The sequence below is a fragment of the Mobula birostris genome, chromosome 2 (genome assembly GCF_030028105.1).
Source record: "Mobula birostris isolate sMobBir1 chromosome 2, sMobBir1.hap1, whole genome shotgun sequence".
Lineage (NCBI taxonomy): Eukaryota > Metazoa > Chordata > Chondrichthyes > Myliobatiformes > Myliobatidae > Mobula > Mobula birostris.
In genome coordinates this window covers 231,976,195-231,989,243 of record NC_092371.1, presented here as the reverse complement: position 1 = coordinate 231,989,243, position 13,049 = coordinate 231,976,195, and the positions used below count along the sequence as shown (strand labels likewise).

At 44.7% G+C, this 13,049-nt stretch overlaps 1 protein-coding gene across 2 annotated transcripts in view; it reads right to left on the bottom strand.

The window, feature by feature from the left end:
- The window catches only part of mcm9 (minichromosome maintenance 9 homologous recombination repair factor), a 63,936-nt gene extending 53,315 nt beyond the window's left edge, over positions 1 to 10,621 (bottom strand). Inside the window, exons 1-3 of one of the 2 annotated variants that reach the window (XM_072279223.1) lie at positions 10,538 to 10,621; positions 1,200 to 1,277; positions 682 to 996 (exon numbers count right to left, since the gene is read on the bottom strand). In XM_072279223.1, coding sequence (XP_072135324.1) covers positions 682 to 991 — 310 coding nt within the window. In that variant the 5' untranslated portion in view covers positions 992 to 996; positions 1,200 to 1,277; positions 10,538 to 10,621. Of the gene's footprint in view, positions 1 to 681; positions 997 to 1,199; positions 1,278 to 4,860; positions 4,947 to 10,537 lie in introns of those variants that run through there. The other variant, XM_072279232.1, reaches the window with a different exon arrangement.
- Positions 10,622 to 13,049: the final 2,428 nt, after the last annotated feature.

The window sequence follows — 13,049 nt, the reverse complement described above, 5'->3', positions numbered from 1 at the left end:
ACAGCTGGGGGAAGTTCTGTTGCAGTGAATGGCCAGACCAAGCTTCGATACAAGGGGTGCCCTTTCCACGCTTCATGGCACGTGTTTGCTAGATGGGTGTTGACCCTATCAGAGGGTTCATCCGCCCTTTGACAGGTCTTGTTTTTTGTCCTGCAGGGTGTCCAGCCACCCTCCTCACCAGGCAAGCCTGGTGGGGGAGCCAGTTTAGCCACCGACCACCCGACCATGCGACAGGTAGTACTGGGTTACATGGTACCAGTAACACTCAGATGAGTGACCCAAAGGAGTAATTAACCACTGTAATTTACTCCCTGGAGTAGGCAAAAGAATTGCACTGAGATTTGATGAGCACAAACGGGAGAATTGATTTAAGGAATACAGGGAAATAACAATTAAGAGGAAATAGGACTAATGAGATCTGTAGAGAACTAGTATGGATTCAGTGGACTGAATGGCATTCTTGTGTTAAAACTGATGAGTTCGATATTGAGGGATAGTGCAGAGCACACCAGCATGGCTTCATACAGGCTATTCAACTGAACTTTACTGATAACTCTGCTTGTACAGCATGTGAACTCCTCCCATGTGGGAGAGGCTAACTGAGTCACATAGGCATAACACTATTAACTGCCACAACAATAATTAAGCACAATTCCATAACTTAACATTTCACCTACTAACCTGAAATTCTCACGTGAAGATTTTGCTTCGTGACCAATCCATGTGGCTCTGCATGTGACTGCAAAACGGTCACGGCAGCTCTGTGTAACGCATTGTCAAATATTGGAAATAATTCATTCGGAAACGCACTTAAGTATTCCCCAATCTCCATGCTGATTTCGAACAGTGAAAGTGCATTCACGGTGATCGGATAATGAGCACTTTGATCCGGCTTTTGCAGAACATGGATGATATCATTTTTGTGGAATTCCACAACATATGATTCAAATACTTGTCCAATTAAGGCAACTTGTTCTGAATTCAGATACATACTTTCTGTTTGGAAAACAAAAACAAATATTAAATTTTGTTTACCCAGTTATGAGCAGCAATTGTTACTCAACACATCTAATAATGCCTATGGCAACAATATAGAACTTGCAAATACCTATTAAAAGATCATTTAAGAAACTCCAATATAGGCATTAATGTTGACAATTGTCTTAAATTAATTGACATTGAAACTTAGAACTCCTCACCATTGAAATTTAGAACGTTGGTTATCCTTCACCATGAGTGCTGCAATATTTCAAAAGGGCATCTCATCGCTAACTTTCCTAATGGAAATTAGAAATGGAAAATAAATTCTGGTCAGTCCAATGATGGTTACACCTTGAAAATAAAATTAAAAGTATACTTTTCAGCCCAGGTTTCTATATTCATGTTAAATTGAAGAAAACTTGGTATGAACTTTACAAATATGCTTGAAAATTATATTTCCCTCATATTTGATACTACCATCTCACACACTCACTGCTACCATTGGGCAGGAGGTACAGAAGGTTCTGAACTTAAAGAGGGGTAACCTTGAAGGTATGAGACGTGAATTAGCTAAGATAGACTGGCAAATGATACTTAAAGGGTTGACGGTGGATATGCAATGGCAAGCATTTAAAGGTCGCATGGATGAACTACAACAATTGTTCATCCCAGTTTGGCAGAAGAATAAATCAGGGAAGGTAGTGCACCCGTGGCTGACAAGGGAAATTAGGGATAGTATCAATTCCAAAGAAGAAGCATACAAATTAGCCAGAAAAAGCAGCTCACCTGAGGACTGGGAGAAATTCGGAGTCCAGCAGAGGAGGACAAAGGGCTTAATTAGGAAAGGGAAAAAAGATTATGAGAGAAAACTGGCAGGGAACATAAAAACTGACTGTAAAAGCTTTTATAGATATGTGAAAAGAAAAAAGATTGGTTAAGACAAATGTAGGTCCCCTACAGACAGAAACAGGTGAATTGATTATGGGGAACAGGGACATGGCAGACCAATTGAATAACTACTTTGGTTCTGTCTTCACTAAGGAGGACATAAATAATCTTCCGGAAATAGTAGGGGACCGAGGGTCTAGTGAGATGGAGGAACTGAGGGAAATACATGTTTGTAGGGAAGTGGTGTTAGGTAAATTGAAGGGATTAAAGGCAGATAAATCCCCAGGGCCAGATGGTCTGCATCCCAGAGTGCTTATGGAAGAAATAGTGGATGCATTAGTGATAATTTTTCAAAACTCTTTAGATTCTGGACTAGTTCCTGAGGATTAGAGGGTGGCTAATGTAATCCCGCTTTTTAAAAAAGGAGGGAGAGAGAAACTGGGGAATTATAGACCGGTTAGCCTGACATCATTGGTGGGGAAAATGCTAGAGTCAGTTATCATAGGTGTGATAACAGCACATTTGGAAAGCAGTGAAATCATCGGACAAAGTCAGCATGAAGTTGTGAAAGGAAAATCATGTCTGACGAATCTCATAGAATTTTTTGAGGATGTAACCAGTAGAGTGGATAGGGGAGAACCAGTGGAGGTGGTCTATTTGGATTTTCAAAAGGCTTTTGACAAGGTCCCACACAGGAAATTAGTGTGCAAACTTAAAGCACACGGTATTGAGGGTAAGGTACTGATGTGGGTAGAGAATTGGTTGGCAGACAGGAAGCAAAGACTGGGAATAAACGGGACCTTTTCAGAATGGCAGGCAGTGACTAGTGGGGTACCACAAGGCTCAGTGCTGGGACCCCAGTTGTTTACAATATATATTAATGACTTAGATGAGGGAATTAAATGCAGCATCTCCAAGTTTGCGGATGACACGAAGCTAGGCGGCAGTGTTAGCTGTGAGGAGGATGCTAAGAGGATGCAGGGTGACTTGGATAGGTTAGGTGAGTGGGCAAATTCATGGCAGATGCAATTTAATGTGGATAAATGTGAGGTTATCCACTTTGGTGGCAAAAACAGGAAAACAGGTTATTATCTGAATGGTTGCCGATTAGGAAAAGGGGAGGTGCAACGAGACCCGGGTGTCATTATACACTAGTCATTGAAAGTGGGCATTCAGGTACAGCAGGCGGTGAAAAAGGCGAATGGTATGCTGGCATTCATAGCAAGAGGATTCGAGTACAGGAGCAAGGAGGTACTACTGCAGTTGGACAAGGCCTTGGTGAGACCACACCTGGAGTATTGTGTGCAGTTTTGGTCCCCTAATCTGAGGAAAGACATTCTTGCCATAGAGGGAGTACAAAGAAGGTTCACCAGATTGATTCCTGGGATGGCAGGACTTTCATATGATGAAAGACTGGATCAACTAGGCTTGAACTCTCTGGAATTTAGAAGATTGAGGGGGGATCTTATTGAAATGTATAAAATTCTAAAGGGATTGGACAGGCTGGATGCAGGAAGATTGTTCCCGATGTTGGGGAAGTCCAGAACGAGGGGTCACAGTTTGAGGATAAAGGGGAAGCCTTTTAGGACCGAGATGAGGAAAAACTTCTTCACACAGAGAGTGGTGAATCTGTGGAATTCTCTGCCACAGGAAACAGTTGAGGCCAGTTCATTGGCCATATTTAAGAGGGAGTTAGATATGGCCCTTGTGGCTAGGGGGATCAGAGGGTATGGAGGGAAGGCTGGTGCAGGGTTCTGAGTTGGATGATCAGCCTTGATCATACTGAATGGCGGTGCAGGCTCGAAGGGCCGAATGGCCTACTCCTGCACCTATTTTCTATGTTTCTAAGCCTTAGGTCCCACACCACCAGGTTCAGGAACAGTTCTTACAGCATAGATTATTCATTCACCGCTACTCTGAGCTGATTCCACAACCTACTGACTCACCTTCAAGTCACTTTACAATTCACGTTCTCTGTATTGATTTTTTTATTTGCTCAGTTTGTCTTCTCTTACTCATAGCTGAATGGCCTAATTTGGAGGATTCTGTGCAGTTTTGGTCACCTACCTACAGCAAAGATAATAAGGTTGAAAGAGTACAGAGAAAATTTACAGGGATGTTGCCAGGTCTGGAGGACCCGAGTTGTAAGGAAAGATTGAATAAGCTAGGACTTTATTCCTTGGAATTTAGGAGATTGAAAGAGGTATTCAAAATTATGAGGGGTATAGATAGGGTTAATGAAAGCAGGCTTTTTCCACTGAGGTTGGGTGGGACTACAACCAGGGGTCATGGGTTAAGGGTGAAAGGTGAAAAGATAAAGGGGAACATGAGGGGAAACCTCAGTCAGAGGGTCATGAGAGTGTGGAACAACCTTTTTAATGCCGTGGACCAATACACTTAAGCAAGGGGTCCATGGACCCCAGGTTGGGAACCCCTGGTCTGGACTAACCTTCAACAAAACTGATCAAAGGTCTATCAGATTGAACTACTAAGTATGTTTCTCTCTCCACAGATCTGCCCAACCTGTTCAGTATCTCCAACAATGTTAGACACTGCTTTTTGCTGAGCAGACAGCAGAAACATCTTTCACATGCTGATCCACTTAAGGATATCTGTTAATGCAATTTACCTAGGACTGGAAAATAAGCTCACAATGGGGGATGGAGATGGAGATGTCAGAGTTGCTGGAAAAGAGAAGGCAGGCACCTACGTCTCACTGAAAAGAGCCAGGCTAATCGGATACTGTGGCTCTGTATACTAGTGGCAGAATCAAGTTCACACATCACAGCATACACTGAAGGCTTTCCCAGCTGGTCAGCAAGAGCTCTGCATCATTAAGTTAAGTGTATAGCCCTCACGAGAAGTGGTACGAACACAGTATTGTAACCCAGTGTCTCCATTCCCCCATTAAATTAAAATACAGTTGACAAAAGTTCAACTGGACTAAAATTTAAAGCTCTTTCATAAATACCATTATGACCATCATCTTACCATAAGGCTCGTCCATCGTCATCAATGAAGACCTTGACACCATTAGTACTTTTTTTTTTTACAAGGTCGAGTTGCTAGTTCGACACTCAACCCAGCATGGATGGAAAGCGTGCCCAGGAGCGGCCCGACTGGATTCGAACTCAGGAACCTTCGCTTCGGAGTCTGGTGCTGACGTCACTGCGCCACCAGCCGGCTGATGGTGTCCAGACTAGCACTTGATTTGGATTTAAGTGAGTCAGCCTCACTCTCTCTTCCCAATTCCCATCTGGATCTAGTGGCAAGGCAAGTCGAGACAGCTGGAGATGGGACTAGGCTCAGTGGATGACCAGGACGTCTTCTGTGTCGTATCCTGCTCTACACGTTCCATGACGCTTGCAGAGACGCCTTCTTGACCGTTGGACTTTCCATTGGTCTCGTCCACTCAATCCGCCGGAGTCTGTCTTCACATGCTGGGATAGACAACTCCCTATCTCACCGAAGGTTTGAGACCCGTCGGCTACCCTCACCTGGTTTAGCCGCCTTGTCGAAGCCGTTGCCCGGGGTGTGGCCACTGTCGCATGCAAACAGCTACAGGGAACCACAGGTGAGAGCTGAGTGCCAGGTGGGGACCAAAGGTGGACTAACCGTCTTGAAAAGGACACGACATGTTTCCCCCACCAGAGGTGCTACCCCTCCCTGACACCCCATCTTACCATGGTGCCATCCCAGATAGCATGCCCACTGGAAACTGAATTAAAATTTCCCCAAGTGATTTCATTTGAACCTTTGCAGCAAGGAGACAGATCAGAGTTACCTCAGTTGTTCTGGGTTCCACTCCACCAGAAAGGTCTTCCATTGTCGGGGTTGACCACGAATGTTGTGTCTCAGCTACCTACGTGATACACAAGCCAGTGCAATACAATATGAAGAGCAACCTGTTGCCCATGCACGTAACAGACTCCCTCTTCTCCACACAGCTGATGAATCCAAAGGAAAAGCAGTGACTGATACAGTTTGGCACCAGCAGCATCGCAGGAGTTGCCTGTCAATGTTGAACTCAATATTGGACTGCCTTAGCTCCAGGTTTTTCCTTGGGACATACTCCTGAAGCCTTCCCCATGAGTGAGTATAGCTGCACGGTAGCAGAAATTTGAGATCAAAGTTTTCCTTCTCCGAGACGAGCTGTCACCCACAGATGATGAGCCCCAGCCGCCCAAACCGCTCCGTCACCCCACCCCAGGAATGCCTAGTGTCGACACGTGACATTCCTTTCAAAGAAAGATGTCGATCCCTGGAATTCCCAGCAGCGAGCACAGTACTGTGCCAAATCTATTTTCAGTCAGTTTTCTTGCGAACTTCCTAAACTTATTGGAGTAACATTGTTAAAGTCCATTCAATCTCCTTCCAAGATGGCACGTATACATCAGCCGTGTTGTTACTCTGAATTGGGATTGTGATTTTCCGCTCATCTCTCTAAATTCACACATCTGTACATTGCAACGGAGTCATAACGCAAAGATATTTACTCCCTCACATTGTTGGTCGGATGTAAGATTTAAATAAATTCTAATTCTAATCTTTGTCAATTCCCTAATTCGAAAAGTCATACATCCCAGATTTGGAATGACACTAAGTTCAGGTTTTTTTTAATTTATTGATTTACGGGATGTGGGCATCACCAGCTAAGCTAGCATTTATTGCCCATTCCTAGTTGCCCTTGAGAAGGTGATGAGCTGCCCCCTTGAACCGCTGCAGTCCCTGAGGTGTAGGTACACCCACAGTGATGTTAGGGGAGTCTAAGTTGAAAGACCATGTCCAACAGGTGCTGTTGAAGGATGATAAACCAAAAAGTCTGAATTTAAAATCCGTTCATAAATTAAATGTTACATATTCATGTATATTTTGATGCTCACAGGTTGTTGTCAAGTCTCCCTGAAGGCTGATTTATACTTGTGCGTATGGACTATGCCGTAGCCTACGCCGTAGCCCTGATTTATACTTTTGCATAGCCCTACGCCGTAGCACGCATGCGTAGTTGCGTCTGCGTCGCTCTGCAATTCACCGCCAAAATGCTAGTTGGCAGTGGAGTTTCTATGCCATTGCGTTGAGTTTCTTCGCCATTGTGTTGAGTTTCTTCGTGAGAGACGTGGGCGAAGAAATGCATTTCAAATATTTTCGGATGTTGGCAGGTAGATTTGACGATTTGGCTCATTGTCTCCAACCATTTATTTCGCATCACTGTACAGACACGGTGGAGAAAAGCAACTGGAAATGTGTAGGAGGAAATGCAAAGCTACCAAGCGGACCAATCACAGGCATTGCAGTCTGCGTCGCCGCAACGCACGAGTTACATTTTTGGGGAGGTGCACGTCACCCTATGGCATAGGGTACGCGGTACCTACGGCGTACATTTGACGCAGAAGTATAAATTGGGCTTGAGTGTGACATACTGAATGCAACGTGAGAGGGCATTCTAGGCAGATGCTTTACAAGCAAAATAAAGTTGTACGTTTGTCCTCACCTCTCTGTCTCGCGTCTCTGTGTGCCATTCATGACCACCCAGCTTCCCAGTACCAGAAACATAACAACTGGTGACCAGGTGACAAATCCTCACGACTTTCACTGATGCCCAGTCGAATTTGAGCCCCTCTCGATCTTCATGGGCAGAGATTAGGGAGAGTTGGTCAGGCCGCTTTACAGCACTCTCCTCGCATGGGGACAAAATGCTTGCAAGTAAGTTGCCAAGATCGGAGAACAACTCAACCCAACCATCAACCACCCGAGCTACACACCTTCCGAATTATTTCCAATGGATAAGACTAGTTAACTTTCTGGAACGTGACTGTGTTTGGGAAAGGCAACGATGCTTAGAAGAATGATGGCACGACACAGCAATGGCGTTCACATACTGAAAAATTTGAAGATTTTGCACTGGCAAATCAAATTCCAGATGATATTCATGTTTCAAATTTTCTGACGGTGATGAATGCAAAACTGTTTCCTTCTAGTAACTAGTGCAAACTGCTAAGCCAGGCAATAAGTCTTAAGGACGACTATTCAATTAAACTTTTGATTATTACTGGTAAGTTTAGATTTCATAAAAGGAATCAAGAGGAATGCGAGTCTATTTCATAGTTTGTGGCGGTACTGAAGCAATTGCTTGAACACTGATTCTCACATATCATGCCATTGGATGAAGAGCATCCAATCGCTTTCATGTTGAAGACATAAAGCGAGGCAGAAAGTCACTATGCCCAGATTGAGCAGGAAGCACTCACAATTGTCTTTGGAGTTAAGAAATTCCACCAATTCCTCGACGATACATCACTGACAGATCATTATCCCTTGATGTCAATTTTTGATCCACATGCAGACATTCCTTCTTGGCTGCCAGCCGATTGCAACGTTGGGCTCTGTTACTATCTACACATCAGTACAATATAAAGTGCAGGAGATCCGAGCACCATGCTGAGGGACTGCCCAGACTTCCCACAGCTGTTGAAGCTTCAGAACCATCCTGAACGAAATATTTTACTTCAAGGAAGTGCCGATAGCTCCGATAACCACAGCACAAGTCCGGAAGCACAAACACTCTGACCCTGCCTATCTGAAGTAGTGGACATGGTAACTCATGAATGGAAAGCCCACCATAGAAATGAAACCTTCCGAAGGATCTGGTGAACTGAGGCCCAGGGTCAGATTATCATAAAACCCCCAAATCCTTATTCAAACACTCCAATTTCGCAGCCTTGATGATTTTGAGGTGCTGGTGGTTCAAGAAGGTATCATCCACTATTGAGGACCTTCACTATCCAGGAGATCCCCTCTTCTCAATACAACCATTGGGGAGGAAATAGGAGCCTGAAGACCCACACTCATCATTTTAGGAACAGTTTCTTTCTCTCCACCATGCTCCTCCTCCCCTTCCCCCCACCCAGCCTCCAACCTTCTTATTCTGGCTTCTGCCCCACCCTCTCTCCCATTCCACTGCTGATGAAGGGTCTCAGCTACAATATGAACTGTTTATACTCCCCCCAGGGACGCTGCCTGACCTGCTGAGTTCCTCTGGCATTTTCTGTGTGCGGCATCAGATTTCTGAACTGTCTATGAACACAACCTCATTATTCCTCTTTCTCACTATTTATTTTTGTAACTTACCCTTTCTTGCTCCATGTCAGTGAAAATAAGCCTGATTCTGATTCTAAGGAAGATCAAGCAGTAAATATACCCTCATAATATAGATTTAACTCCGAGAACAAACCTATGCAAATTTTCCATCAAACTCACCATTTCAAGTTCTGAAACCAAACTCCCTTTTAAATAGTCAACTGGGAAGCAACATTGAAGAAAAGACTATGCCATATTTCCACAAACCTCTAACTGGATTTATTTTATCGAATTCCAAGCTCTTCCACCAAGATTCGCACAGCAGTACTAAGTATAAATTCTGTTCACCCTACTGTGCAAAGGTCTTAGCTAGGGTGTCTTTGGTGCTGTTCTATTGTAATTTTATGTATTGTACTGTACTGATGCCGCAAAAACAAAACTAATTTCACGAGTGATGATAAACCTGATTCTGATATGGGTCTCTGTTGTAGACTGAGAGTCGGATGGGGGCAGGGAGGGGGTGAATCATGGTTGGGAAAAGGGAGAGAGGGAAGCACCAGAGAGGCATTCTGTAACGGAATCAAATTACTATGCCTAGAGTCTCAGGGCTGGGTGTGTCTGCACCCGCACCTGGCACTCCTTCTCTACCACCTGTCCCACGCCCCTCCCAGCGCTCTCCCCACACCATTCCCGTCCTTTGCTCTCACCGAATTTACAAACTCGCTTTCCACTCCACGTTAACAAATACAGGACTGTGCATAGGTATTATGCAGTATATATGTCTACGACTTTTGCACTGTATGTGCGACATTCACCCTTCTCAACCAGTATTAGCCGATAAATCCGTTTGCTCCAAGGACTCTTGCGAGGCCACGCTGGAGCCCCCTGCAAATGAGCAATGCCGACGTTACCATACGCTGGCGTTCCGCAAAATACAGCGCAGCCCCGAAAGGGTAAACGGCGCTCGTGCGGGATCCCAGTGTTTCCCAGTGACGTAACAGCAGAAAGAGCGCGTAGAGAAACTCTACCACACAACACGGGGATCCCAGTGACGTCACAATAACTGGCAGTGCCGAGGCGGAATCCCCAGACGCAGCCCCTCGCCTTATTCTCTTCCACCTACCCCTTCCCAGCTTCTCCCATTATTCCTTTCCCCCGATCACCTCCCCATCTTTCTCCTCCCACCCGGATTGTTCAACCCAAAGTACATTTATTATCGAAGTTCGTATTTTGACCTGAAATGTATGCCTACAACTAAATGGCTCAGGTGACATACACGCAAATTGATGATAAATTAATTTTGATCGTTGTTTCGTCAACCTGTCATCTCCCAGCTTCTCACATAATTTCCTCACGCCCCCCTTCCCACTATCTTCCGTATGTTCAGTAGTTCCATCCTTTCCTTCTTATTCCTATCTACTCTACACCCTACACTCCCTTTCCTCTTCCCCCTGGGTCCTCCTATCACCCGCCAGCTCGTCTTCCTCCCCCTTCCCCCGCCCAGCTTCTCCCATCTTTGTTTCCAGTCCCGATGAAGAGTAAAGCCCTAGATTGTTCATTTCGCTATATAAATGCTGTCTGATGGTCAAACCTTCTGTGTGAGTGTGTTGCTCCAAATTTCCAGCATCCCGAGTGTTTCTTGTGTTTGAATAATTGATTCTGTTCCCAGTTCCCGCCAGCCGCGCCATCTCTGACACAAGCAGGGACCGTGTTTCGATTGTTTTCACCTCTTCTTCAATGATTGAGTTATTTCAGTGTAATTATAATAATTTCTTTAATTATTATTACATTCTTAATTGGTGTATTAATAATACATTAACAATACATTAAGGAGTGAAGTTTCTTTTTCCTCCTCCTCCCCCCTCCTTCTGGTAATGGTTGTTCCCGGCATTGCTACTTCAGCGCAGACTCTTTCTTTAATGAAAGCGAAAGAGAAATTGGTTACAAACAGGAAAAAAATTACAGATGCGGGAAATGCAAAGCAACGCACGCACACAAAATGCGAGAGAAACTCAACAGGCCAACAGTGTGATCGGTCGAAATTTCGGGCCGAGGTCCTTCCCCCTCGAGCCTGCTGAGTTCCTCTACAGACAAAAGAAAATCTGCAGATGTTGGAAATCGGAGCAACACCCACAAAATGCTGGGGGAACTCAGCAGGCCAGGCAGCATCCATGGAAAAGAGTATATCGGCTGAAGGGTCTCGGCCCCAAATGTCGACTATACTCTTTCTCAGCATTTTGTCTGTCTTGAGTTCCTCCAACATTTTGTGCAGAGAAACGGGTTAGTGAATTTTGGGCAGGGATCTTAACTCTGTAATTAATAAGGTCCAGACTGCTGTGGAGAAAGCAGGTGGAAAAATGGGGTGAGCAGTGGGGATTTAAGTTTTCAGCAGCAAAAATTCAGGTTATTAGTTTTAGTAAACGTATCAGTAGGCTCTTTTTTGACCGTAGTGTTGGACTGCATGGACGAACGTTGGACAGGTGTCGGTGATCAGGATTCCTCGGTATATGGATGGAGATTTACATTGAAGTATCATGTCAATAAAATACTGGGAGATGTAATGCCCTTACTGTGCTTGGGTGTTTGGTGGGACATGGGTGGGGTGGAGAGCTAATAGGGGTATCTATGATTACCTTGTATTATACGTTGATTAGAGCAGTTTTAGATTATAGACAATAGGTGCAGGAGTAGCCCATTTGGCCCTTCGAGCCAGCACCGCCATTCACTGTGATCATGGCTGATCATCCACAATCTGTATCCAGTTCCTGCCCTATCCCCATAACCTTTGACTCTGCTATCTTTAAGAGCTCTATCCATCTCTTTCTTGAAAGCATCCAGAGACTTGGCCTACACAGCCTTCTGGGGCAGAGCATTCCATATATCCACCACTCTCTGGGTGAAAAAGGTTTTCCTCAACTCCGTTCTAAATGGCCTACCCCTTATTCTTAAACTGTGGCCTCTGGTTCTGGACTAACCCATCAGCAGAAACATGCTTCCTGCCTCCAGTGTGTCCAATCCCTTAATAATCTTATATGTTTCAATAAGATCCCCTCTCAGCCTTCTAAATTCCAGACTATACAAGCCCAGTCACTCTAATCTTTCGACATATGACAGTCCTGCCATCCCGGGAATTAACCTTGTGAACCTACGCTGTACTCCCTCAATAGCAAGTGTGTTGTATGCTTAAGGGGTGTGTTGTATGCGAGTCTGCTGCTCCCTCACTTTTGGAATTGCTAGATGTTATTTTCAAGCCCAGACTTTACGTCTGCGTTGTGATGCTTTTAGGTCTTTTCCTGACTCTGGTCTGCAGGTGGAAATAGGTCAGACACCATCGTATTTGTGAAGATCGCAGATGATTATGAATTATTGGCTACACGTCAGTGGCCATCAGGATGATCATCCAACTCAGAATATACTGATTGTTAGAAATGTCAAGATCACAAGATTTTCAATATTGGGTGGGAAGAAAATGATAAAGCAGGGAACAGGTTTCTGTTTAATATGACTTATGATTCAAGTGTGGCTTTATCCATTATTCCTCCCTGGTTGTTTCAATACCTGGGGTAGATTTGACCCTTTGGGAGATACTGCCAGAATGTGCCGCATGTGTCTCTGAAGAGGTAGTGGTAACCCAATATAATGGAATGGTTAACAACAGGAATTCTGCAGATGCTGGAAATTCAAGCAACACACATCAAAGTTGCTGGTGAACGCAGCAGGCCAGGCAGCATCTCTAGGAAGAGGTACAGTCGACGTTTCAGGCCGAGACCCTTCGTCAGGACTAATTGAAGGAAGAGTTAGTAAGAGATTTGAAAATGGGAGGGGGAGGGGGAGATCCAAAATGATAGGAGAAGACAGGAGGGGGAGGGATGGAGCCAAGAGCTGGACAGGTGATTGGCAAAGGGAAATGGTTCCAGTGTTTACAGATGGCTGTAGAGACCCAGTGTCACATATGTCCCAGAATTTCAGGTGTCAATTTTTTTTTAAAGTTATTTCGAAAGGTTCTCCCATCTAAAGAGCTTTGACCAGTGGCCAGTCAAGACATCGGAAGTTTTGAGAGGAGGGGTCCACTGCCGAAGTACAAAGGGCGACAGCAGGTCACT